We start from the raw sequence: 23,918 nt of genomic DNA, 5'->3' as shown, positions 1-23,918 counted from the left end.
TTTTTCAAAGTATTGTATATGAAGAAATTATGCTACGTTTTCTTAGTATTACTGTGTTTGTTTTCTCCATCTGTGAGACACAAATCTGTACTGATGATGCAAAAACTGACTGGTGTGTGTGGTTTTATAATTTTCCCCTTTATTTACAGAGAGCTTCCTGGGCTAGCTAAGAATTATGTAATGCGCATGCTCTTCCTCGAGCAACCTCTACCACAAGCAGCAGTTGCACTGTGGGTAAAAAAGGAAAATCACAAGTAAGTCACATATATATATATATATATATATATATATATAATTACATCAGAGGCCAAAATATCCAGAGGTGCCACATAAGAGTACACAATGATGTGAATTTATTAATATGAAACAAAAATAGATCAATCCTAAACACAGAGAACAGTCACTATAATTCTTTTTTTTTCTTATTGCTCAATAATCCACAAACTTTCTTAATCTGTTGTACAGGTACAAGCAAATTAACTAAAACTTGTTTAAAGAAAGGCTACTGAGATGAGTTCACAGTTTATAAAGTGTGCTCGGAAAGATTCCATAACTTTAATATGAGTAGAAAAGGGAGATAGAGGAGATAGATGTTCCATTGACATATTCCAAGCAAAGATTATCCTCAACATAATATGCAGATTTTTTTTTTTTATTAAAATAGTTATTTACATTTTGAAATCATAAAGTGTAAATGTTTGGCCTTAAAAAAAGGGCTCCACCATTTTGTAACCTAGGTTTCCTACTCTTCTGAAGCCAATTAGGAACAGCTATACATGACTTGACTAGAGTGTACAACCAATGGCTGTGTGGAATATAGCAGCATTATGTCTGGAGTGGGCATTTCTAAATTACAAGAAAAGGGGACAAAATTAAATGATGACAATTTCTTGCAATGTTTTTTACTACATATAATTAAACATTTTATATTAAAAATTTTAAGGGCCCCATGTATTAAGGAACGGATGAACAAGATTCCCAACTTTGGGACCTGTCTGTCTTGCACAATTTTTTCGTGTGACCTGTAAATCACAGCACACCAGCCAGTTCAGGGTGATTTATTTCAGCCACCTCTGAGGTTAAAAAGTAGCAGTTGTATGATTGCAACTTTGTAACTTGCAGTAAGCAGGCTTGCACAAAACGTAAAGCAGCCTCCCCTGCTTAGTACACAGGTCCAAAAGTGTTTAATTTCTCTTTAAGAGAGTTAATAAACTAGGTAATAAAATAATTTTTCTGAAAGAGCTACACTAGAACAAGGGGTCATGATCTAAGGCTGGAGTGAAGGAGGTTCATCATTTCCTGAATCTTTTCTTTACAGAAGGGGTGGTTGGCTCTAGGAATATACTTCAAATAGAGACGGCAATGACAAAGATTGTTAGGAAATTGGTTTCCCCTTAATGTGTTCCCGATTGCTTGTTGTAGTAGCTGCAAAGTATAAAATTTATGGGAAATCACGCCTTTAGTTTTGATAAGTTTTTCTTTTAGACAAAATAGCTGTTTTTGCGAATTTAAAGCCTCAATCCATTATTCTTAAAAACATGCCCACATAACTGGGCTGAGCCTGCAGAAATAGCAGACGTCCTAATTTTACTTAACAGACCCGCTCAGTAGGGAAGGAGCGGTGGTCTGAAAAATTGTAAATTATAATAAAATATTGCAGCAATATTTTGATGTATAAAGTTAGCGCTAAGATAGTGTTATATAATTCTGCACTATTTAAGTAATAACATTTCTCCTCTTAATTGCTCTATCTCTTGCACTCCGCACTGGGAACTTGATTGCTGCCTGTTGTTTACATAACATTTCTATAGAGAATACTATATTTTCCGGATAGGTGGTGGTTTCAAGAGGCAAAAGTAGCTAAAATGTGGCCGCTACATAAAATATCTAAATTTTGTATAGTGGTTCAATTTTAGCAACTTGCCTGTGATTTAGCCCTATGTTTATATTGATGATGGTTGCATTGCTTTCATAAATTGTTCAATTGATCTTACTATACATGCATCATTTTAATGAGCAATATCTAACTATCCAAACGGCTCAAGGTACACTTGCAAAGTTCTTATGACACATTAGTGTAGTGGTTCAGTACCTATGCTTTAAATGTATCTTGTATTGGGTATGGTTTAGTGTGATGTTTACAGGTGACATATATTATAGAAATGTGTGATAGTATGTATATGTAACCAGCTGTGTTTTCACTAGTTTAAGAACACTCATTAGATTTACTATTATTTTTTTTTCATCAGAGAACATGAAGAGAACACTCAGGTTTTAACAGGACTGCGTCTCTGGCATATGCAGCAACTCCCTGGTGGGCTACAAGGATTAATCTTAAACCCGATTTTCAGAGAAAATCTTAGAATAGCTCTACTTGGTGGGTAAGTTAAAGCATTCACTGATGATTGTAGCCTGGTTAATTGGCAAATCTAACAGCAAATAGGTATTCTTTGGTATTTAATCCAATAAGCTTCTTACAGCTTTTGTTTGCCGTTTTTTTTTATTAACCCCTTTACGCCGCTAGGATGGCATGGAACGTCCTAACAGCGCTGGGCTTCAACACTGTTAGGACAGCATGGAAAGTCCTACCATATAAAGCATCCTATATCTTCCCCCTTTGACAAAGATAAGGATCGACCTGGGGGGGCATGCCCAGCAGCGTAGGCAGTCCCCCATGATTCGATTCCAGCCATGAAATCACGCGGTCGTATCGACAATCGCATGATTTCATTTTTACTGATGGTGTTTACATTGGCATGTGAACACTATTATTCCTCCACAAAGGGGGTAAATAAAGGATAGGTGTCGTGACTACCAGTCTTTCAAATCTTAGACACACTTTTTTTTAATAACCTCTCTATTACATTTTTCATGATTTAATTAGAGCTTGCACAACTGGGTCTGTGGGGGCAGGGCTACACAAGCAATCTTTTCCTGTATTATTGTGATGTCATGTTAATGTTTCTGTTTTTCACTTGTTTCTTTTTCGTTTGTTGTTTTTTAGGGGAAAAGCTTGGGCTGATGACGGTAGCCTGCTGGGACCTGATAAACATGGAAAAGATGTGCTGTCATTGGATAAATATGCAGAGGAGAGATGGGAGGTGCTGCCTTCTACTTTTTATAGTCTTATAGTGTTCTATTTCTGTTAAAAACCTTAAATTTGATTAAAGGACTATGTCAACACATTAGATTTGCATAATCAACAAATGCAAGATAACAAGACAATGCAATAGCACTTAGTCTGAACTTCAAATGAGTAGCAGATTTTTTTATAACAAATTTCAAAGTTATGTATATTTCCACTCCCCTTGTACCATGTAATAGTAATCAGCCAATCACAAATGCATATACGTATAGTCTGTGAATTCTTGCACATGCTCAGTAGGACCTGGTGACTCAAAAATTGTAAATATAAAAGACTGTGCACATTTTTTTTTAATGGAAGTTAATTCGAAAGTTGTTTAAAATTAAATGCTGTATCTGAATCATGAAAATTTAATTTAACCTGAGTGTCCCTTTAATCTTATTAATCCAAAATGATTTATCATATATTTTTTTTAAATTGATATTTTTACTTTACTGAACATGTTTTTGCATTACTAGTATGCTGCGTTTACTAGAGCATTATAATACCGCACAGAAGCTCACAGGTAAACTATTTGTATAACCTCTAGCTGCTGATTCTGTCTTGATTGGATCACTGGCCGTGTCCTTATCAAGACATGTTCAGTGCTTCTCCCAGTGTGTGACTTTAGCTAAGCAATTAATCCCTTTGCAAAGGTTAATCTACAAACATTTGTGCAGTCATAAAATATGTGTAGAATTTAGAGTATTTTATTATTCTACTATCTTGTCCTTTTTAATTAAATCACTGTTTTTGCTCTAAAGAGACATAGTGTGCCCTTTTTCCCATGTATATGAAAAATCAGCAGACTTTTTTTTAACATGTTTAAAGGGACAGTCTAGTCAAAATTAAACTTTCATGATTCAGATAGGGCATGCAATTTTAAACATCTTTTCCATTTTTACTTTTATCATCAAATTTGATTTGTTCTCTTTGTATTCTTTGTTGAAAGCTAAACCTAGGTAGGCTCATATGAAATTTCTAAGCCCTTAAAGGCCGCCTCTAACATTGTGCTCACTCCCGTGGAGTTATTTATGAGTCCGCACTGATTGGCTAAAATGCAAGTCTGTCAAAAGAACTGAAATAGGGGGCAGTCTGCACAGGCTTAGATACAAGGTAGTCACAGAGGTAACAAGTATATTAATGTAACCGTGTTGGTTATGCAAATCTTTGGAATGGGTAATAAAGGGATTATCTATATTTTTAAACAATATAAATTCTGTAGTAGACTGTCCCTTAGAGTAAAAGTTGTTTATATTTAAAGTGAAACTTACAAGCAGTTAATGTTTGTGTACAAATCATGCCTAGGTATATATTGCTCACTGGCTGATAGGCATAATTACCACGGAAAAAAGCTGCTTTATTCAGAGTAAAAACATATTTTATACATTTTGAAATATTCTCTTTTAGTTGGAATGATATTTATCTATAAATACAATATTCCTTTAAGTTAAATTACACTATTACGCTCTGTTACAGACTGCCTCTGTATCTATAAAGTAGTGTGTAATATATTTTTTTTCTTCTGCTACTTCCAGGTTATTCTGCACTTCATGGTTGGTTCTCCAAGTGCTGCTGTCAGCCAGGACTTGGCACAGCTCCTTATTCAAGCTGGTCTTATGAAAAGGTGAAAGAGAATCTACTTTATGCAGTATTATTTGAATTCCTTATCAAATGTAACTCATATAATTATGTGGTATATATTAGTCGTGTTTTAATCTAGCCTTCTTTATTCGATCATTAAAAAAAAGCCCGGACATAGGCACAGTCTACTGCATTCTGCTATTTTGAGCCTGATATATTTGGAAATAAAAACACAACACACAAATGTAAAGAATATTTTATTTACAAAAGTGTAATGTTTTGGGACAAATGTTAAATGTTAAAGAAGTATGTGTGTGTGTATTTCAATATACATAGCTACAGAATTTATTTTCTAATCAATGTTTTGCCCTATTCTCTGTAGTGAATCTGGCGAAGCTCCCTGCATTTCATCGGCTGGCTTCCAGTTTTTGCTTTTAGACACAGCTTCTCAACTCTGGTATTTTATGCTTCAGTATCTAAAAACAGCCGAGGTGAGGCATATTTTTGTCTTTCACAGCAGCATGACTATCGGCTAGATTACGAGTTTAGCGGTATGAGTGAAAAAGCAGCGTTACGGGTTTTTTTCACTACCGCTGGTATTGCGAGTTTTGCAGGTTTAGCTGCACCGCACACTTTTTTGGGCGTAACGCAACGTAACTACCGCAGCTTTCAAAAAGGCCTTTTTCAATGGGACTTCCACAGCGCCGGTATTACGAGTCTGCCTGGGAGGCCAAAAAGTGAGCGGTACAGCCTATACCGTCAAGATCCATACCATAAACTGAAAGTCAGTAGTTATGGGTTTTGTGCTACAACGCCGTAACATAAAACTCATAATAAAAATGCTAAAAAGTACACTAACCCATAAACTACCTATTAACCCCTAAACCGAGGCCCCCCCGCATCGCAAACACTAAAATAAAATTATTAACCCCTAATCTGCCGCTCCGGACATCGCCGCCACTATAATAAACATATTAACCCCTAAACCGCTGCACTCCTGCATCGCAAACACTAGTTAAATATTATTAACCCCTAATCTGCTGCCCCAACGTCGCCACCACTATACTAAAGTTATTAAACCCTAAGTCTTACCCTAACACCCACTAACTTTAATGTAATTAAAATAAATCTAAATAAAACCTTCTATTAATAACTAAATAATTCCTATTTAAAACTAAATACTTACCTGTAAAATAAACCCTAAGTTAGCTACAATATAACTAATAGTTACATTTTATCTCTTAGGTTTTATTTCCCAGCTAAGTTTGTATTTATTTTAACTAGGTAGAATAGTTAGTAAATAGTTATTAACTATTTACTACCTAGCTAAAATAAATACAAATTTACCTGTAAAATAAAACCTAACCTGAGTTACACTAAAACCTAACCTTAGACTACAATTAAATAAATTACATTTATTTAATACAATTAACTAAATTACAAAAAAAAAACTAAATTACACAAAATAATAAAGAAATTATCAAATCTTTAAACTAATTACACCTAATCTAATAGCCCTATCAAAATAAAAAGACCCCCCCCCCCAAAAAAAAAAAAAACCTAGCCTAAACTAAACTGCCAATAGCCCTTAAAAGGGCCTTTTGCGGGGCATTGCCCCAAAGAAATCAGCTCTTTTACCTGTAAAAAAAATACAAACAACCCACCACCCAAACAACCAAACCCCCCAAATAAAATCCTAACTAAAAAAACCTAAGCTCCCCATTGCCCTGAAAAGGGCATTTGTATGGGCATTGCCCTTAAAAGGGCATTTAGCTCTTTTTTCGCCCAAACCCTTAGCTAAAAATAAAACCCACCCAATAAACCCTTAAAAAAACCTAACACTAAACCCCCGAAGTTCCACTTACAGTTTTTGAAGACTTTGTTGAGAAGTCCTCAACGAAGCTGGGAGAAGTCTTCATCCAAGTGGCAAGAAGTGGTCCTCCAGACGGGCAGAAGTCTTCAGACGGCATCTTCTATCTTCATCCATCCGGCGTGGAGCGGCTCCATCTTCAAGACATCCGGCACGGAGCATCCTCTTCTTTCCACGGCTCTTCTCGAATGAAGGTTCCTTTAAGTGACATCATCCAAGATGGGGTCTCTTGAATTCCGATTGGCTGATAGAATTCTATCAGCCAATTGGAATTAAAGGTGAAAAAATCCTATTGGCTGATGCAATCAGCCAATAGGATTGTGCTTGAATCAGCCAATAGGATCAGCTTGGATCAGCCAATAGGATTGAAACTCAATCCTATTGGCTGATTGCATCAGCCAATAGGATTTTTTCACCTTTAATTCCGATTGGCTGATAGAATTCAATCAGCCATTCGGAATTCAAGGGACGCCATCTTGGATGACGTCACTTAAAGGAACCTTCATTCGAGAAGAGCCGTGGAAAGAAGAGGATGCTCCGCGCCGGATGTCTTGAAGATGGAGCCGCTCCGTGCCGGATGGATAAAGATAGAAGATGCCGTCTGGATGAAGACTTCTGCCCGTCTGGAGGACCACTTCTTGCCACTTTGATGAAGACTTCTCCCGGCTTCGTTGTGGACTTCTTGCCGCTTGGATGAATACTTCTCCCCGCTTCGTTGATGATGGATGTCGGGTCTTCAAACACTGTAAGTGGATCTTTGGGGGTCAGTGTTAGGTTTTATTAGTGGTTTATTAAGTGGGTTTTATTTTTAGCTTAGGGTTTGGGCGGAAAAAGAGCCAAATGCCCTTTTAAGTGCAATTCCCTTTTCAGGGCAATGGGGAGCTTAGGTTTTTTTAGTTAGGATTTTATTTGGGGGTTTGGTTGTGTGGGTGGTGGGTTTTACTGTTGGGGGGTTGTTTGTATTTTTTTTTACAGGTAAAAGAGCTGATTTCTTTGGGGCAATGCCCCGCAAAAGGCCCTTTTAAGGGCTATTGGCAGTTTAGTTTAGGCTAGGGGTTTTTTATTTATTTTGGGGGGGCTTTTTTATTTTGATAGGGCTATTAGATTAGGTGTAATTAGTTTAAAGATTTGATAATTTCTTTTTTATTTTGTGTAATTTAGTGGGGGTTTTTTGTAATTTAGTTAATTGTATTTAAATTAATATTTAATTGTAGTGTAAGGTTAGGTGTTAGAGTAACTCAGGTTAGGTTTTATTTTACAGGTAAATTTGTATTTATTTCAGCTAGTTAGTAAATAGTTTAATAACTATTTACTAACTAGTGTACCTAGTTAAAATAAATACAAACTTAACTGTGAAATAAAAATAAAACCTAAGATGGATACAATGTAACTATTGGCTATATTGTAGCTATGTTAGGGTTTATTTTATTTATTTTAGAGGTAAGTATTTAGTTTTAAATAGGAATTATTAGTTATTCATAGTAGGTTTTATTTAGATTTATTTTAATTTATTTTAATTACATTAAAGTTAGTGGGGGTTAGACTTAGGGGTTAATAACTTTAGTATAGTGGCGGCGACGTTGGGGACGGAAGATTAGGGGTTAATAAATGTAGGTAGGGGGCGGCAGATTAGGGGTTAATAAGTGTAATGTAGGTGTCGGGGGCGGAAGATTAAGGGTTAATAAATGTAATGTAGGTGGTGGCGACATTGGTGGCGGCAGATTAGGGGTTAATAAGTGTAGGTGGGTGGCAGCGACATTGGGGACGGCAGATTAGGGGTTAATAAATGTAGGTCGGTGGCGGCGACATTGGGGGCGGAAGATTAGAGTTTAATAAGTATGTCAGGGGCAGCAGATTAGGGGTGTTTATGTTAGGGTGTTAGGTGTAAACATAAATTTAGTTTCCCCATAGGAATCAATGGGGCTGCGTTACGGAGCTTTACGCTCCTTTATTCCAGGTGTTAGCCTTTTTTTCAGCCGGCTCTCCCCATTGATGTCTATGGGGAAATCGTGCATGAGCGCGTAAAACCAGCTCACCGCAGCGCTGGTATTGGAGTGCGGTATGGAGCTCAATTTTGCTTTACGCTGCAATATTGCCTGCTAACACCGGGTTTTTGCAAACCTGTAATACCAGCGCTGTAGGGAGGTGAGCGGTGACAATAACTTGCAAGTTAGTACCAAGCAGCTCTTACCGCAAAACTCGTAATCTAGCCGATTGTCTTATCGATCTGTGTTGTTTATCAATTAGTGGTGCTTGACCCTTGTGTTTTAATCAGTGTTAAAGGGAATTGTTATGGTTTAAAAAGATAGATAATCCCTTTATTACACATTCCCCAGTTTACATAACTAACACTGTTATAGTAATACACTTTTTACCTCTGTGGTTACCTTGTAACTAAACTTCTGCAGACTGCCCCCTTATTTCAGTTCTTTTGACAGACTTGCATTTTAGCCAATCAGTGCTGACTAATAAATAACTCCACAGGAGTGAGCACAACGGTTTCGATATGGCACACAAAAACTCTCGCTGTCTAGTTGTAAAAAAATGTCAAAATACACTGAGATAAGATGCGGCCTTCAAGGGCTTAGAAATTAGCATATGAGCTTACCTAGGTTTAGCTTTCAACTAGGAATACCAAGAGTACAAAGCAAATGTGATGAAAGGAAATTGGAAAGTTGTTTAAAATTGTATACCCTATCTGAATCATGAAAGTTTATTTTTGACTAGACTGTCCCTTTACCACCAGGTATTCCTCTAAACACCTTTACAACCCTTTGAAACATCTAATCTTGTCTTCATTAGCTCCTGGGTACAAGAATGTTGTTCAGCTGCATTAACTGCTTGTAATCTTTTTATTTAATCAGACTTTTGTGCATTAAGGACTTTATACTACTACTGCAAATTCACATATTCAGAGACAGTGACCGTACACTTTAATATATCTTATTTAAATTGACAGGAATTAAAATACTCATACTCATATAAACAAGCATATTTTCTGTGCACATTGGTTTAAAAAACCTAAAAGATACTGTAATGCAGTTTACAATAAAACAGTAAGAATCTTTAGGTATACTGCTCTTGAAAACCCTAATGGGATCTATGTTTTTTGTCTCATTTTTCTAATTTAGCTGCATGTATGAGACCCTACTTTTAAAGAATAAGTTGCACAGATACTGATATAAAAATTAGATACTGATATAATAAAATTAGTATTTCAGAAGTAATAAATTACTCCATGGATATTATGCTTTATCTGTGTCATAGATAACACGTAAATGTTAATTTTTTTTGTTAATTTATTTTAATTGTTTTTCTCCTTTTATAGTCTCGTGGAATGATTCTGGTGGAGATCCTTTCATTCATGTTCCAGCTAAGCTTCTCAACTTTGGGAAAGGTAAAATGCAATATCGTTCAATTGACATTTCTCTTGTGGATTTTTGTATTAACATCATATGCCAGAGGTAAGGAATTGCAATATGCCTATTGGTAGATGTTGACACCTAAGGTTTAGCGAAGGAAATTCTAAAATGTTACTACATGGTTTACTTGAACTGTAGGGTATGGTGGTAAAATGATTTGTATTTATAATTGCATCTAATATGAAAACTTAATTTCGATTAGGATATGGTTAGGTGAAGATTAAACTATTTATTTGTTTTATACTCTTTTCTTTTTGGTTGGCAAGAAAGGATTACTCTGTGGAAGGAATGAGCGACTCTTTATTGACATTCTTACAACATCTGCGTGAATTTGGACTTGTGTTTCAGAGAAAAGTAAGCACTGCATCTGAGGACAATTTATTTTTGTCTTTAATACACATTATATATGACAGCCATACTGCATTTTAAATTGTTTTCAGCAAATATATCTACGCTTTGTAGCAACCAGATGTAACAAATAAGGGACATTATAGTGAAAAAATTATATTCTGTAATCTATTAGAGCATGTAATTTTCTAAGAATCCACCCTGCAAATCTTTTTGATTAACTCTGCAAATGTAAAGTACCACTCGGGAGCCACAGAGAACTGCCCCAGCAGTGAAACTAGCTAAGCAGCAATTTCCTCTTGGGACCAGCAGTTATTTGTAGCTTCCATTTGGTACTTTAAGTATGTGTTTAACCCCTTTGCAGAAGTTAAACACATAGATTTGCAGGGTTGATAGTGGTAAAACTACATGTTCTAAAAAATCACTATAATGGCTTTTTAGCTTGAGACTTTTAAAAAGTTTTAAATGGTTCCATACATTATATAGTAATTGTCGGGAGGGGGTGAGACAAGATTTATTACCAATAAAAAAACATTTGTGCACACTTCACGTGACCTACATATTTATGTGAGAGAGAAAAAAGAAACAACGATAGCACTACATATGTTGTTGCCTAGAATAGTGTGAATTTGAGTCCAATGTTACTATTTATAGTGGTAGGACATTGTCAAGGTAATATATAAGGCGGGTGTTGTACACAAAGAGAGACTGGGCTACTGGGAAGTGTGTACATATATAGCACTCAACAACATAAATTGAGTACAATATCATAAGTGGAGAAATTAACGTAGAGAGCATCCGTAGTGTGTGGGTTTTTTTTAAACTTAACTTTTATTAATTAATCTAATAAAAAGAAATAATATAAAAACACAAGGGCAAGACCACCTATACTTCTGAATCATGTTATTACTATAAACAAGTAAGGTGTAAATATAGGTCACAGGTTAACCATGAGCATAGGAAATAACCCTGACACATACACTACTACATTACATAGACTGTCAGTAGGTACCGAATCACTGGGTTATGAGGGTAAGAAAACCACTCCTGCTACTGAGTCTAACACTATCTATCTAATTATATTCCATAGTAAGGAATAAATACCATAGACTGTCAAATGTGATATTGTGCCTGTCTAGGCTGTATTATTGTAATTGCCATAGGTATATATATGTGAGGGAACTCCCCAATGGTATAGTTAGTGTGCCCATTGCGGTTTGGTTCAGAAACTGCAGTATCAGAAGTTGTCTGGGTATGTTGAACAATGCAGAGTAATAGATTGCCTCACAGTGCATAAATGATTATAGCGCAAGTGTAATACTGGAGTAAAAGCACTTAACAGTATAGCCAGGGAGAACAAGATAGGACCCCTCCAAGGATGCAAATTCTCGAAACGGCTAAATATAAGTAATGTGCTGAAATCATGTACAACTTAAGATCATTACAGCACAACGTCAAGTCCGTTACAATATATTCACATAAGTATATGTTATTTATTTATGTATGCATTTTTTATATATCCTCTGAATTAATTCTGTTTATTTAACTAAAGAAAAAGAAAGGAACAGAGGCGCCAACATGGCCTAGTAATGCCAGAACATGTAATAAACAAAAACAAGAGATGGAGTATACTCACAAACAGGGCGCACCCATATTTTGCTATTGGAGCAGACTGGAACTAAGCAGTGGTCCAGCTCACTGATCGCCACCAGCACAAATCCAGAGAGTCCTTTGGAGAGCCTGTTGGTTAGTGCCTGGAAGGACAAAGGAAACACACATACATAGCCCAATAACGTTTGGACCAAAAAGGTATGTGACTGATAAGTTGCACTAACAGGAAACAAAGCACCTCCAGGTGCAATACCAGCGAACCGGGATCTGTCAGCCGCCCAGTGGACTGTAACACCAAAAAGCAGGACAACAGCTATCCCAAACAAAGGTGCCCGAATGGCCAGCAGAAATCATATACGATGACAAGAACCATGCAGCAGCAAGTGTATATTAAAAAACTTTATTTTAAAAAGAGACGCGTTTCTCAGCCACCTATGGGCTGTTTCATCAGGCTATAAAACAACATTATAGCACACTTGCTATATAACAGGAAATGGAAAGTGCACAATGATCTGATAGGTCAAACAATTAATACATTAAAAACCAACACCTGTGTGTGTTAGTTAATGGTTAGTTGGTATGGTAACCTCAGTATACAAAGACCTAACAGGTGATATATAAAATATTTTTTAAGAATACAGATCAAATCATATATAAACTAAAATACGCATCAAGTCATATATCAAGGACACAAAGACATACAATTTGATATAAAACAATTGAAAGTGTTTATGTATTCGTCACACATAGTATGTTATTCAGCTGTGACGAATACATAAACACTTTCATTTCAATTGTTTTATATCAAATTGTGTCTGTCAGGGTGCCAGGAATCAGACTGAGACGAGAAGTGCAAAAATAATCACACCTTTGTTAATAGCAAAAAATTAAAAAATGTCCACAAGTCAAATAACAATCCAGGAGTCAAAGCCAGAGCTGGTAGTCAGACGAGCCGAGTCAGGAGCCAAAGCGAATAGTCAGACGAGCCGGAATCAGGAACAAGGAGAACAGCAGAGTCAGGAACAAGACAGGGATCAGGAACCAGGAAGGACATCAGGCAGCCAGGTAATTCACAGGAACTCTCACAAACAGGTCTCAGACAACGCAAAGGCCAAAGCATAAGGAACAGAGGCCTTTTAAATAATAAATGATGACATCACAATTCTGAGACTGCATCCTGTCTCACATGGATGATGCACAACAGTGCAGGAAGTGATCAGCATCCCCCACAATTCACCAAGTCAGGAAGAGAGGTGAGTAAAATGGCTGCCAGCAGCACATGGCAAACACTACAGGGAAAAACTCTGACAGTACCCTCCCCTCAACGACCCCTCCCCTGCGGGAGGACCCAAGGCTTATTGGGGAAACGGGCATGGAAGGCACGGAGGAGGGCGGGAGCATGAACATCAGAGGAGGGAACCCAAGAACGCTCCTCCGGACCATAGCCCCTACAGTGAACCAAATACTGTACACGGCCCCTGGACATACGAGAGTCAATAATGCTGCTGACCTCATACTCCTCATGGTTGTCAACAAAGATAGGATGGGGGCGAGGCAACACAGTGGTAAACTGATTACAGACCAATGGTTTCAAGAGGGAGACATGAAAAACATTGGAGATGCGCATAGCAGGAGGAAGGTCAAGAGCGTAGGCCACAGGATTAACCCGTCGGAGTATTCGAAAGGACCAACATAAAGGGGAGCCAATTTATTGGAAGGCACACGAAGGTTCAAGTTGCGGGAGGACAGCCAAACTCTCTCACCAACCTGGTAGGAAGGTGCGGGCAGACGCCTACGATCAGCCTGGAACTTTTGGCGCTGCATAGAACAATGAAGGCAATCCTGAATCTGCACCCACGTGGAACGGAGTTGTCGGAGATGCTCCTCCAAAGCCGGAATACCCTGAGACATGAATGAATCGGGCATCAAAGATGGTTGAAACCCATAATTCGCCATGAACGGGGATAACTTGGAGGAAGCATTAATAGCATTATTACGAGCAAACTCTTCCCAAGGTAACAGTTCAGACCAATTATTGTGGTGATCTGAGACATAGCAACGGAGGAACTGTTCCATAGCTTGATTAGACCGTTCCGCAGCCCCATTGGATTGAGGGTGATATGCTGAGGAGAAGGAAAGCTGGATCCCCATTTGAGCACAAAAGTAACGCCAAAATCTGGAGACAAACTGGCTACGCCGGTCCGACACTATCTGTTTGGGTAACCCATGTAAACGGAAGACCTCCCGGGCAAAAATTGAAGCAAGCTCCTGAGCGGTAGGCAGCTTCATCAAGGGAATGCAATGTGAAAATTTAGAAAAACGGTCAACCACCATAAGGATAACAGTATTGCCATTGGAAACAGGGAGCTCGACAATGAAGTCCATGGAAAGATGTGTCCAAGGACGCTCACTATTAGCAATAGGTTGAAGAAGACCCACAGGAAGACATTGAGGAGTCTTATTCTGTGCACAAACTGAGCAGGAGGCAACATACGCAGCAACATCAGAACGAAGACCTGGCCACCAGAATTGTCGAGTGACAGACCAAATCATTTGGTTCTTGCCTGGGTGACCTGTGGCTTTAGGATAGTGGTAAGTGTGCAAAAGTTTAGTTCGAAGATTCTCAGGAACAAAACACTTACCACTAGGTTTCTCAGGCGGTGCATTGGTTTGTGCAGCCAGGATCTCCTCCCCCAAGGGAGAAGTCAAATTAGTACGTATGGTAGCCAAAATATGGTCAGGAGGTATAACAGGAGTAGGTACAGACTCCTCCTTGGACAGAGACGAAAATTGTCGAGAGAGTGCATCAGCCCTAACATTCTTACTACCAGGCAGGTAGGAGACCACATAATTAAATCGAGACAAAAATAGCGCCCATCTGGCCTGTCGGGGCGACAAATCTTTTGCTTCAGATAGATAAGTTAAATTCTTGTGGTCAGTAAGAATGAGCACTGGCACGCTAGTACCCTCGAGAAGATGCCTCCATTCCTTGAGTGCCAAAATTATGGCCAGTAATTCCCTGTCGCCAATATCATAATTGCACTCCGCTGGAGACAATTTCTTACAGAAGAAACCATACGGATGCAAGGAACTGTCAGGCGTAGGACGTTGAGGCAAGAGGGCACCTACTCCAGTCTCAGACGCATCAACCTCAAGAACGAAAGGCAGGACAGGGTTAGGATGAGCCAGAACTGAAGCGGCAGCAAAGGCAGTCTTAAGACTATCAAAGGCCTCAATGACAGTAGGTGACCAATGGAATGGCTCATTCTCTTTACGGGTCATGTCTGTGATAGGTTTGACCAAGGAAAAAAAGTTTTTAATAAACTTTCTATAGTAATTGGCGAACACCAAAAAACGTTGAATAGACCGAAGACCAACTGGGCGAGGCCACTGCAGAACTGCAGATAACTTGTCAGGATCCATGGAGAACCCTGCAACGGAGATAACATAACCTAGGAAGGTTATTTGAGTCTGATGGAACTCACATTTCTGAAGTTTACAAAACAGGCCGTTCTCACGTAGTCTCTGAAGAACCCGTGTAACATCAGAACGATGAGCCTCAAGTGTGGGTGAGTGTATGAGGATGTCATCTAAGTACACCACAACACACTGTTGCAACATATATCGTAGGACATCATTAATAAATTCCTGAAAAACAGCAGGAGCATTACATGGGCCAAAGGGCATTACAAGATACTCATAATGCCCGCTCCTGGTGTTAAATGCTGTTTTCCATTCGTGACCCTCCTTAATCCTAACGAGATTGTACGCTCCTCTCAAATCAAGTTTAGTAAAGACCGTAGCTCCCTTGAGGCGGTCAAAGAGTTCCGTAATGAGCGGAATAGGGTAAGCATTCTTAATGGTAAGACGATTAAGACCCCTATAATCGATACATGGTCTTAACTCGCCACCCTTTTTCTTCACAAAGAAGAAGCCAGCCCCTGCAGGAGAGCAGGATTTGCGGATGATCCCCCACGACAGAGCATCAGCAACATACTCCTCCATAGCACAATTCTCTGCAACAGACAGAGGGTACACCCGGCCCCAAGGAGGAATGGCTCCGGGTTGCAGGTCTATGGCACAATCGTAAGACCGGTGAGGAGGCAACGTACCGGCACGCACCTTGTCAAACACGTCTCGGGACTCTCGGTACTCCTCTGGCAATGGAGATACCGAAGAAGTGCACAAGACTTTAACTGGTTTCCGAAGACAAGTGGAAATACATTGCGGGGACCACAACAAAATTTCGGACCTGCGCCAGTCGAGACTGGGATTGTGCTTTTGGAGCCAGGGATAACCCAGAACAAATGGAAAATGCTGATAGTTTATCACCTGGAACTGGAGGGTTTCAAAATGGAGATCCCCAACAGCCATGGACAACGGAGCAGTTTTGTGAGTAACGAGTGTGGGCTGAAGGTGCCTGCCATCAATGGCCTCAATAGCAAGCGGAACGGACCGAGGCAAAACAGGAATGGAGTGCTTTGATACAAAAGCACTGTCAATGAAATAGCCAGCAGCACCGGAGTCAACAAGAGCCTGAGTGACTATGGAGGAGTCCACCCAGGAAAGGACAACCGTAACCAAAGGTTTCTCCTTAAGCGGTTCCGGGGACAAGGATAAACCACCCAAGGTCTTCCCCCGACAGGACCTTAGGTGTGAGCGTTTCCCGGCCGTGTAGGACAAGACTTCAAAAGGTGGCCCTGTAACCCACAATAGAGGCAGAGCCCCTCCCTCCTCCTAAAGGCCCTCTTCGCCGCGGAGAGACGCGTGAATCCCAACTGCATCAGCTCAGCAGTACCTGGTGACTCGGAACCAGGAGGCATGGGAAGAGAGGGAGGCATGGGTGGGAACGAACACGTAGGAGACAACGGAACAGGAGGCTTCCGCAAGCGCTCCTTGAAAGAGGGCCTCTCTCTGAGTCTGATGTCAATTAGGATCAAAAAAGACACCAATGCCTCGAGATCCTCTGGTAAATCTCTGGCAGCAACTTCGTCTTTATTCGCATCAGAGAACCCATGAAAGAAGGCGGCAACAAGGGCTTCATTGTTCCAACCTACCTCTGCGGCAAGCGTACGGAACTCAATAGCATACTGAGCAACAGATCTTGTACCTTGCTGAATGGACATGAGTCGTTTAGCAGCAGAGGAGGAGCGAGCCGGAACATCAAATACCCTGAATTTGTGGCCTCCTTTCGAAGGGTAATTTGAAATCACAGGTTTATTAGTCTCCCACAAGGGATTAGCCCAGGCAAGAGCTGTGTCAGAGAGTAACGAGATGAGAAATCCCACCTTAGCTCTGTCAGAGGGAAACGCCTGAGGTAGCATCTCAAAGTAAATGCCCACCTGGTTCAAAAACCCTCTGCACTGAATAGGATCACCTCCATATCGCTGAGGTAGAGGTGCAGAACCGGACAAGCTCCTGGTAGGCAAAGGTGCAGCAGCGGAAACAGGAGCAGCCATAACATGCGGGACACTTTGGTCCAAATGTGCAGTGCGAGTCAGCAGGGTTTTGCAGGGCTAGTGCAAATTGATCCAAGCGGTGATCCTGTACATCCATCCTGGAAATGATGGAATTTAAAGGTGGATAATTAGCAGCATCAGGATTCATGGCCTTTGCATAATGTCAGGGTGCCAGGAATCAGACTGAGACGAGAAGTGCAAAAATAATCACACCTTTATTAATAGCAAAAAATTATAAAATGTCCACAAGTCAAATAACAAGCCAGGAGTCAAAACCAGAGCTGGTAGTCAGACGAGCCGAGTCAGGAGCCAAAGCGAATATATAGACGAGCCGGAATCAGGAACAAGGAGAACAGCAGAGTCAGGAACAAGCCAGGGATCAGGAACCAGGAAGGACGTCAGGCAGCCAAGTAATTCACAGGAACTCTCACAAACAGGTCTCAGACAACGCAAAGGCAAAGCATACTGAACAGAGGCCCTTTAAATAATAAATGATGACATCACAATTCTGAGACTGCATCCTGTCTCACATGGATGATGCACAACAGTCTGGCCATAAAAGGAAGTGCAGGAAGTGAGCAGCATCCCCCACAAAAGGAAGAGAGGTGAGTAAAATAGCTGCCAGCAGCACATGGCAAACACAACAGGGAAAAACCCTGACAGTGTCTTTGTGTCCTTGATATATGGCTTGATGCGTATTTTAGTTTATATATGTTTTGATCTGTATTCTTAAAAAATATTTTATATATCACCTGCTAGGTCTTTGTATACTGAGGTTACCATACCAACTAACCATTAACTAACACACACAGGTGTTGGTTTTTAATGTATTAATTGTTTGACCTATCAGATCATTGTGCACTTTCCATTTCCTGTTATATAGCAAGTGTGTTATAATGTTGTTTTATAGCCTGATGAAACAGCCCATGGGTGGCTGAGAAACGCGTCGCTTTTTAAAATAAGGTTTTTTAATATACACTTGCTGCTGCATGGTTCTTGTCATCGTATATGACTTCTGCTGGCTATTCGGGCACCTTTTGTTTGGGATAGCTGTTGTTCTGCTTTTTGGTGTTACAGTCCACTGGGCGGCTGAGAGGTCCCGGTTCGCTGGTATTGTACCTGGAGGTGCTTTGTTTCCTGTTAGTGCAACTTATCAGTCACATACCTTTTTGGTCCAAACGTTACTGGGCTATGTGTGTGTGTTTCCTTTGTCCTTCCAGGCACTAACCAACAGGCTCTCCAAAGGACTCTCTGGATTTGTGCTGGTGGCGATCAGTGAGCTGGACCACTGCTTAGTTCCAGTCTGCTCCAATAGCGCCATATGGGTGCGCCCTGGTTGTGAGTATACTCCATTTCTTGCTTTTGTTAATTACATGTTGTGGCATTACTAGGCCATGTTGGCGCCTCTGTTCCTTTCTTTTTCTTCAGACTACGATACATCAGGATGACCGTCCTATGACAGAGAGCTGCCACTTCATATTTGGACTATCCTCTATTATTGGTTGTATGGACATTTTCTTTTGCATTGCTATATATATATACTACTATCTTTAAATTGTTTGTGTTTCTGTGTTATAGTTTTTTAGTTATCAGGAGGCGCCCCCTATGGGTGTGGTATACGCCTGTGTACACCACACTCTTTATATTTGTTTATTTAACTATATGATGATCCAAGCGATGACTAACATTCTGGTTACCTAGCAACCCTCATATGCCCGAGCACAGGGTGCATGCATCAGAACTATCACGCCCCCTTACTGACCTATCAGCAGTCAGTAGGTATCTCCACCTATTGAATTGCTTTCTACCCATGACGTCGTCCAGCCATTCAGCCTATAAAAGTCTGAATCGGTGGCGGACGTCCCACCTTTGAAAAAGTAGTTGTGCAAAACATGTTAGGGGGAGTAGGGACATAGTAGTCTCTCTCCTGACTCTATCATAACTTTTTAACTTGCATCGGCATTCCTCCTATACTTTCCACATTTATTAGTTATTTACTGTTTATCCTAACCTGCATTTGACTGACAAATGGTGTCGCCGTAGTAATAGTCTCACTTATTAATAGGTTTAATTATGTGTTAAACTGATACACATGGTCACTATTTTTTGGAGCTAAATTAAGATATGTACCAGATAGTAATCTTTTTTTTGTAAATATCCGATATTATTTTATTTCGGCCAAATATTTAAGTATTTTAATGGGTATCTACTAGCTCGGACTATCCGCCCTCCTGGATTTTATTCCCCAGTACTTAATTGACTAGTTACCAATATTCGCCAGCCGTTTTCCCGGCTGTAAAAACTACCTACCGCTATTTACCTGCATCCAAGGTACATACAGTTTTCTGTGGGCTTCAACACCGGATTGCCTTTTATTATCAAATACCAACCTGGTAAAGCTATAGTAAGGCACTGATATCAGTATATTAAGGGTGAATAATATTTCTGTCACATGATTCACACGACACCATTGTGTCACCTATGGATGCCGGTAGTTACTGATTAGGCACAGCAATCCAGTTCTAGTTGTTCTAGTTGTAATATGCAATAAATCCCATTATTGTAACTGGCCACCTTATCCGTAGCTCCTTGGAGTAAAATTACGGCACCCCTAGACACATTGTATAAGCAGTCTCACTACATTACGCCCTTATATTATTCCTAAACCGGGGGTCCTATCTTGTTCTCCCTGGCTATACTGTAGTGCTCTTACTACAGTATCACACCCTTGGGCTATAATAATTTATGCACTGTGGGGCAATCTATTACTCTGCATCGTTCAACATACCCAGACAATTCTGATATTGTGGTTTCTGAACAAAACCGCATTGGGAACACTAACTATACCATTGGGGAGTTCCCTCACATATATATATACCTATGGTAATTACAATAATACAGCCTAGACAGGCACGATATCCCATTTGACAATCTATTGTATTTATTCCTTACTACGGAATATAATTAGATAGTGTTAGACTCAGTAGCAGGAGTGGTTTTCTTACCCTCTTAACCCAGTGATTCGGTACCTACTGACAGTCTATGTAATGTAGTAGTGTATGTGTCAGGGTTATTTCCTATGCTCATGGTTAACCTGTGACCTATATTTACACCTTACTTGTTTATAGTAATAACATGATTCAGAAGTATAGGTGGTCTTGCCCTTGTGTTTTTATGTTATTTCTTTTTATTAGGTTAATTAATAAAAGTTAAGTTTAAAAAAAACACAAAAAAAACCCACACACTACGGATGCTCTCTACGTTAATTTCTCCACTTATGATATTGTACTCTATTTATGTTGTTGAGTGCTATATATGTACACACTTCCCAGTAGCATACTGGTTCCTCGTATATTTATGTACAAGTTGGGTATACTCTCTTGTCTGTTCTTGAGGTGCATCGAAACACTGCCAGAAGTCTCCTGGGTCATCTTCCTGTATATAACCATCCTCATCCTGACGCCTGTTTATAGTTACATAGAGAGAGGATGCAGCTCTTTAGCATCTAAAGAGTTTGTTTTGCACAGATGAAGAAAGTAAAATTCTGACCCCTGTCGTTACAGAATATTCTGTACTGCATTCTTCTAGCCACTTCCTGACTTCTTGCTGCCTGTGGGTGGTGTCATTATGCAAACCCGCTGATTTGTGATAGTATTTCCCCCAAGAAATGCTGAGGCAGTATATATCCCACTAGAACCTGAATATCAATTTCACCACATGAAAGAGAAATTTATTTATATGTAATAAAATTGCAAAACAAAATTCAATGTACGAGTAATTTTTCTTTGGGTTGTTTCCCTTGTAGAGGAAGTCTCGAAGGTACTACCCTACACGATTAGCCATAAATCTAGCATCAGGAGTATCTGGAACCACTGTGGACAGCCATAAACAAGGTTTTATTGGTGTAGAGACAAACTACAGGATATACGCATACACAGGTTAGTGACTATATGTAATTGTTAAGATTATCTGTTAAAAGTAAAGGCATTAAAAATTGATGTGAATGGAATAGAAATGCCATCTGCTTTTTTTTTTATTTTTTTTTATTTTTTATTTTTTATATATATGCTCATGGGAAAATATTTCTTTTGGGACCTGGTTAGTGAAGTGCAACTGATCCATCGTGACAAAATGGACAAAATCAATTTGTGGTGCACCTAAGGGGGCACTTTTATTTGACAGATTTGTTCTAAAAGCTCCTTTTGACTGGAGTGCAAATGCTAAAATAGACTTTCAAAACCGCCAAGGATTGGTTATGCGGAAATTGCATTTCTTTTTAATGACATGAGTCCACGGATCATCTTAATTACTATTGGGATATTCGCCTCTTGGTCAGCAGGAGGCGGCAAAGAGTTAAATATCACCTCCCTTCCCTCCCAACCCAGTCATTCTCTTTGCCTACATTAGTGCTTTGAAGTGGTAAAGTTAGGTGTTAGAAACGATTCTTCAATCAAGAGTTTATTATTTTAAAAGTGGTGCAAGATTGTGCTGCTTTGTCCTAGGGTGTAGCCATAGTCCATATCAGTCTCTTCAGTAGAGCAGTGTTGGCTTTAGAGCATTGGGAACTTGTGGGACATAATTCTCACTGCGCCTCCCATGTTTTATGCTGCCCTAACTAGTAAAGCCTGAGTGACATTACTCAGCCTTTTGTTTCTCCACAGGTCAATGTGAGGGAGAGGACCTCTCAAGCCTGGTGAGCTGCGTTGCTGTCAGGCAGAAATATGAGGTAAGTGCTACTTTTTTATTTCTGGGTCAGCAAAACAACACTCGGAAAGAAGTGAGCACGTTATTTCAACCTAATAGACAACATAAAGGGCACGTGAAAAAGGGGCACTTTATTGTTGGTGGGACACTGTAAACTCTCCTAGGCAGGAGAGGACTTTGACAGCCTTAGAATGCAGGCACTGTGGCTGGAAGAGAAGCGTTACTAATGGCTCTGGTGGTTAAAGTCTCCCAGCGGTTTAACTTAGTTAGATGCCGACCGGCAGATTATTTCTTTATGGCAACGCCCACGATGGGCGGATCGTACTGAGTTGCGCGCCACTTTCATTGCGCCTCAGTCTGGGACACATTTAGAATAAAGAGTTCATCAGGGTTTACCTAGAAACGCATGGTCAGTGTCTAGCATGCGTTTCTAGAACCGAACAACGGCTGAATCCTCTTCTGCTGAGTTCCGGATTGTCTTCTGTATCATAAAGGGAAGATTAGCTTCGGTTTAGCGAGTCAGGTAGGCACCTCAGCAAAGTTGCTGAGGTGTAGAGGTGCTATATTGCTTTCAGCTTGTAGAGTTACTAATTGACAGATTTCAGTAAAAAAGTTACACGTTTAAATTTAAAGACACAGTAACATTTTTTAACTTTAAATTTTTTTCTTATAAATGTAAGATTTGTATTGGATAATTATACCATTGTGAACCAGTATGGACCAAGGAGCCTCGCAAGATGTCACTTGCTCCTTGTGTTTTGATGCCAATGTGGAACCACCAATCCCTTTCTGTTCCTCATGTATTGAGAGGACTTTAAATTATAGGGAAAAGATTTTTTCTGAGCCAACTTTTTCTAAAGCGGATGTTGTCCAAGAGTCTACTGACGAGGTTCAATATATGCCGCAGCTTTCCCCTCAAGTGTCCCAAATTTTACTGCCCTCACATGCAGTGCCCTGTGCTTCCTCTCAAACTCCCGCTGGAGCTACTTTAAGGGACATCACTTCTCTCATGTCTTCTACAATTTCAGATGTGTTGTCTCCTTTTCCAATGTTGCAGGGAAAGCGTAAGAGGAAAATCAGACATTCAGTAAGCGATATTCCTGACGCAGTTGTTGCTATTTCGGAGGCCCCCTTCCAGAAGCCTGAGGAGGAGGATACCGTAGTAGCATCTGAAGGTGAAATTTCAGATTCTGACAGTGTAATTCCTCTTGCTAATACTGAAGTTGTATCTTTCAGGTTTAAGCTAGAACACCTCCGTCGTTGTTGTTCCCAAGAAGTCCAGTAAGCTGAACAAATATTTTGAGGTTCCTTCCTTGACAGATGTGTTTCCGGTACCAGACCGAGCTTCTGAGATCATTGCTAAGGAGTGGGAGAGACCGGGTATACCTTTTTCTCCATCTCCTATATTTAAAAAGATGTTACCCATAGCCGACTCTGTCAAGGAGGCTTGGCAAACAGTCCCTAAGGTGGAAGGAGCCGTTTCCACTTTAGCTAAGAGAATTACTATTCCCATAGAGGATAGTTGTGCTTTCAAAGATCCTATGGACAAGACGTTAGAGGGGTTACTCAAAAAGATGTATGTACACCATGGCAGCCAGCTGTGTGCATTGCTACCGTCACTAGTGCAGCGGCATATTGGTTCGATGCGTTGTCTGATATTATCAGGACAGAAACTTTCCTGGATGAAATCCAGGATACAATACAAGCTCTTAAATTAGCTAATTCCTTTATTACGGATGCCTCCCTTTAAGTTATCAAACTGGGAGCAAAGATTTCAGGTTTCTCTATTCTAGCTC

The 23,918-nt window shown here is 39.8% G+C and overlaps 1 protein-coding gene across 2 annotated transcripts in view; it reads left to right on the top strand.

The window, feature by feature from the left end:
* The window catches only part of GTF2H4 (general transcription factor IIH subunit 4), a 36,292-nt gene that overhangs the window by 5,769 nt on the left and 6,605 nt on the right, over positions 1–23,918 (top strand). For both annotated transcript variants that reach the window (XM_053708245.1, XM_053708246.1), the window contains 8 exons: positions 150–254; positions 2,250–2,381; positions 3,005–3,101; positions 4,663–4,751; positions 5,091–5,199; positions 9,907–9,975; positions 10,271–10,354; positions 21,224–21,356. In XM_053708245.1, the coding sequence (XP_053564220.1) occupies positions 150–254; positions 2,250–2,381; positions 3,005–3,101; positions 4,663–4,751; positions 5,091–5,199; positions 9,907–9,975; positions 10,271–10,354; positions 21,224–21,356 (818 nt within the window). The remainder of the gene's footprint in view (positions 1–149; positions 255–2,249; positions 2,382–3,004; positions 3,102–4,662; positions 4,752–5,090; positions 5,200–9,906; positions 9,976–10,270; positions 10,355–21,223; positions 21,357–23,918) is intronic.

Source organism: Bombina bombina, chromosome 3, assembly GCF_027579735.1.
Source record: "Bombina bombina isolate aBomBom1 chromosome 3, aBomBom1.pri, whole genome shotgun sequence".
Classification (NCBI taxonomy): Eukaryota; Metazoa; Chordata; class Amphibia; order Anura; family Bombinatoridae; genus Bombina; species Bombina bombina.
This window is presented reverse-complemented; position numbering and strand designations above follow the sequence as displayed.